General features: G+C 69.3%; 1 protein-coding gene across 1 annotated transcript in view; it reads right to left on the bottom strand.

Moving 5' to 3' along the window:
* The window catches only part of LOC120508193 (collagen alpha-5(IV) chain-like), a gene marked incomplete at its 5' end in the record, with an annotated part of 10926 nt that extends 7330 nt beyond the window's left edge, over positions 1–3596 (bottom strand). The window contains one exon of the mRNA XM_039721563.1: positions 3462–3596. Coding sequence (XP_039577497.1) covers positions 3462–3596 — 135 coding nt within the window. The remainder of the gene's footprint in view (positions 1–3461) is intronic.
* Positions 3597–3653: the final 57 nt, after the last annotated feature.

The following is a 3653-nucleotide window of genomic DNA, read 5'->3' as shown; positions in this document are numbered from 1 at the left end:
GGGGGGTCCCAGGATCCGGGGGGGTCACACTGGGGGGGGTCCCCTGATTTGGGGGGGTCACACTGGGGGGTGTCACCTGTTCTGGGGGGGTCCCCTGATTTGGGGGGGTCACACTGGGGGGGGTCCCCTGATTTGGGAGGGTCACACTGGGGGGTGTCCCCTGATCTGGGGGTGTCCCCTGGGGGGGTGTCACCTGATTTGGGGGTGTCCCCTGGGGGGGTGTCACCTGCCCAGGGGGGGTCACACCGGGGGGGTTCCCTTGATTTAGGGGGGTCACACCGGGTGGGGCCACCTGATTTGGGGGTGTCCCCTGGGGGGGCGGGGGTGTCACCTGATTTGGGGGTGTCCCCTGGGGGGGTGTCACCTGCCCAGGGGGGGTCACACCGGGGGGGTTCCCTTGATTTAGGGGGGTCACACCGGGTGGGGCCACCCGATTTGGGGGTGTCCCCTGGGGGGGCGTCACTTCCAGGGGTGTCCCCTCCTCGGGGGGTGTCCCCTGATCTGGGGGCGTCACTTCCAGGGGTGTCCCCTCATCGGGGGGTGTCCCCTCCTCTGGGGGTGTCCCCATTTCGGGGGGTGTCCCCGGGGGGGCTGTCCCCACCTCGGGGGGTGTCCCCTCCTCGGGGGGTGTCCCCGTCCCGGGGGGGCTCCCCGGGGGCGCGCGGCCCCCCGGCAGCCCCCGCAGCCCCCGCAGCAGCCGCAGCACCGCCCCCCGGCCCCGGTGCGGCCGCTTGGTGCCGCGGGGCAGGCGGCGGCACGAGGACACGTCCAGCAGCGACAGCTGGGGACACGCCAGCAGCGGGCTGGGGACACGGGCAGCAGGGGCCCCTGAGGGCCCCCTGACCCCCCAGTGCCACCCCAGTGTCACCCCAGTGTCCCCTGATCCCCCAGTGTCACCCAGGGTCACCCGAGTGTCCCCTGACCCCCCCTGTGCCCCCCAGGAATGTAGGGACAGCTGGGGACAGGCCAGCAGCAGGCTGGGGACACGGACACCAGGGTCACCCAGGGTCACCCGAGTGTCCCCTGACCCCCCCTGTGCCCCCCAGGAATGTAGGGACAGCTGGGGACAGGCCAGCAGCAGGCTGGGGACACGGACACCAGGGTCACCCAGGGTCACCCGAGTGTCCCCTGACCCCCCTAACTGTCACCTGCGTGTCACCCCAGTGTCCCCTGACCCCCCAGTGTCACCCAGGGTCACCCGAGTGTCCCCTGACCCCCCCTGTGCCCCCCAGGAATGTAGGGACAGCTGGGGACAGGCCAGCAGCAGGCTGGGGACACGGACACCAGGGTCACCCAGGGTCACCCCAGTGTCACCTGACCCCCCCAAGTGTCCCCTGACCCCCAGAGTGTCCCCAAACATCCCCTGACTGCAGGAGTGACCCCCAAATGTCCCCTGACCTCCACAGTGACCCCCCAGTGTTCCCCCCATGTCCCCACTGTGCCCTGCATGTCCCCAATGCCCCCAGTGTCCCCTCCATGTCCCCAATGCCCCCGTGTCCCACCTGAGCTCCTGGGGGGTCACGGGGGTCCCCAATGTCCCCAGTGTCCCCAGTGTCCCCAGTGTCCCCAGTGTCCCCAGTGTCCCCAGTGTCCCCAGTGTCCCCAGTGTCCCCAGTGTCCCCAGTGTCCCCAGTGTCCCCAGTGTCCCCAGTGTCCCCAGTGTCCCCAGTGTCCCCAGTGTCCCCAGTGTCCCCAGTGTCCCCAGTGTCCCCAGTGTCCCCAGTGTCCCCAGTGTCCCCAGTGTCCCCAGTGTCCCCAGTGTCCCCAGTGTCCCCAGTGTCCCCAGTGTCCCCAGTGTCCCCAGTGTCCCCAGTGTCCCCAGTGTCCCCAGTGTCCCCAGTGTCCCCAGTGTCCCCAGTGTCCCCAGTGTCCCCAGTGTCCCCAGTGTCCCCAGTGTCCCCAGTGTCCCCAGTGTCCCCAGTGTCCCCAGTGTCCCCAGTGTCCCCAGTGTCCCCAGTGTCCCCAGTGTCCCCAGTGTCCCCAGTGTCCCCAGTGTCCCCAGTGTCCCCAGTGTCCCCAGTGTCCCCAGTGTCCCCAGTGTCCCCAGTGTCCCCAGTGTCCCCAGTGTCCCCAGTGTCCCCAGTGTCCCCAGTGTCCCCAGTGTCCCCAGTGTCCCCAGTGTCCCCAGTGTCCCCAGTGTCCCCAGTGTCCCCAGTGTCCCCAGTGTCCCCAGTGTCCCCAGTGTCCCCAGTGTCCCCAGTGTCCCCAGTGTCCCCAGTGTCCCCAGTGTCCCCAGTGTCCCCAGTGTCCCCAGTGTCCCCAGTGTCCCCAGTGTCCCCAGTGTCCCCAGTGTCCCCAGTGTCCCCAGTGTCCCCAGTGTCCCCAGTGTCCCCAGTGTCCCCAGTGTCCCCAGTGTCCCCAGTGTCCCCAGTGTCCCCAGTGTCCCCAGTGTCCCCAGTGTCCCCAGTGTCCCCAGTGTCCCCAGTGTCCCCAGTGTCCCCAGTGTCCCCAGTGTCCCCAGTGTCCCCAGTGTCCCCAGTGTCCCCAGTGTCCCCAGTGTCCCCAGTGTCCCCAGTGTCCCCAGTGTCCCCAGTGTCCCCAGTGTCCCCAGTGTCCCCAGTGTCCCCAGTGTCCCCAGTGTCCCCAGTGTCCCCAGTGTCCCCAGTGTCCCCAGTGTCCCCAGTGTCCCCAGTGTCCCCAGTGTCCCCAGTGTCCCCAGTGTCCCCAGTGTCCCCAGTGTCCCCAGTGTCCCCAGTGTCCCCAGTGTCCCCAGTGTCCCCAGTGTCCCCAGTGTCCCCAGTGTCCCCAGTGTCCCCAGTGTCCCCAGTGTCCCCAGTGTCCCCAGTGTCCCCAGTGTCCCCAGTGTCCCCAGTGTCCCCAGTGTCCCCAGTGTCCCCAGTGTCCCCAGTGTCCCCAGTGTCCCCAGTGTCCCCAGTGTCCCCAGTGTCCCCAGTGTCCCCAGTGTCCCCAGTGTCCCCAGTGTCCCCAGTGTCCCCAGTGTCCCCAGTGTCCCCAGTGTCCCCAGTGTCCCCAGTGTCCCCAGTGTCCCCAGTGTCCCCAGTGTCCCCAGTGTCCCCAGTGTCCCCAGTGTCCCCAGTGTCCCCAGTGTCCCCAGTGTCCCCAGTGTCCCCAGTGTCCCCAGTGTCCCCAGTGTCCCCAGTGTCCCCAGTGTCCCCAGTGTCCCCAGTGTCCCCAGTGTCCCCAGTGTCCCCAGTGTCCCCAGTGTCCCCAGTGTCCCCAGTGTCCCCAGTGTCCCCAGTGTCCCCAGTGTCCCCAGTGTCCCCAGTGTCCCCAGTGTCCCCAGTGTCCCCAGTGTCCCCAGTGTCCCCAGTGTCCCCAGTGTCCCCAGTGTCCCCAGTGTCCCCAGTGTCCCCAGTGTCCCCAGTGTCCCCAGTGTCCCCAGTGTCCCCAGTGTCCCCAGTGTCCCCAGTGTCCCCAGTGTCCCCAGTGTCCCCAGTGTCCCCAGTGTCCCCAGTGTCCCCAGTGTCCCCAGTGTCCCCCCTGAGCTCCTGGGGGGTCACGGGGGTCCCCGCCAGCCGCAGGACCCTGAGGGGGTCGCGGGGCCCGAACTGGGCCAGCGCCGCCCCCAGGCCGGGCTCGCGGCGCCCGCTCAGGTCCAGCTCCAGCAGCGTGCGGTGCCACCGGCGTGTCACCTCCTGCCAGGGGACCGGGCTGGGGGACACCGGACAGCCCGGGGACACGGGCAGGGACAG

Source organism: Passer montanus, unplaced genomic scaffold (assembly GCF_014805655.1).
Source record: "Passer montanus isolate IOZ18808 unplaced genomic scaffold, ASM1480565v1 scaffold455, whole genome shotgun sequence".
Taxonomy (NCBI): Eukaryota; Metazoa; Chordata; class Aves; order Passeriformes; family Passeridae; genus Passer; species Passer montanus.
Note: the sequence above shows the minus strand (reverse complement) of the source record. Positions and strands in the feature narration are given on the sequence as shown.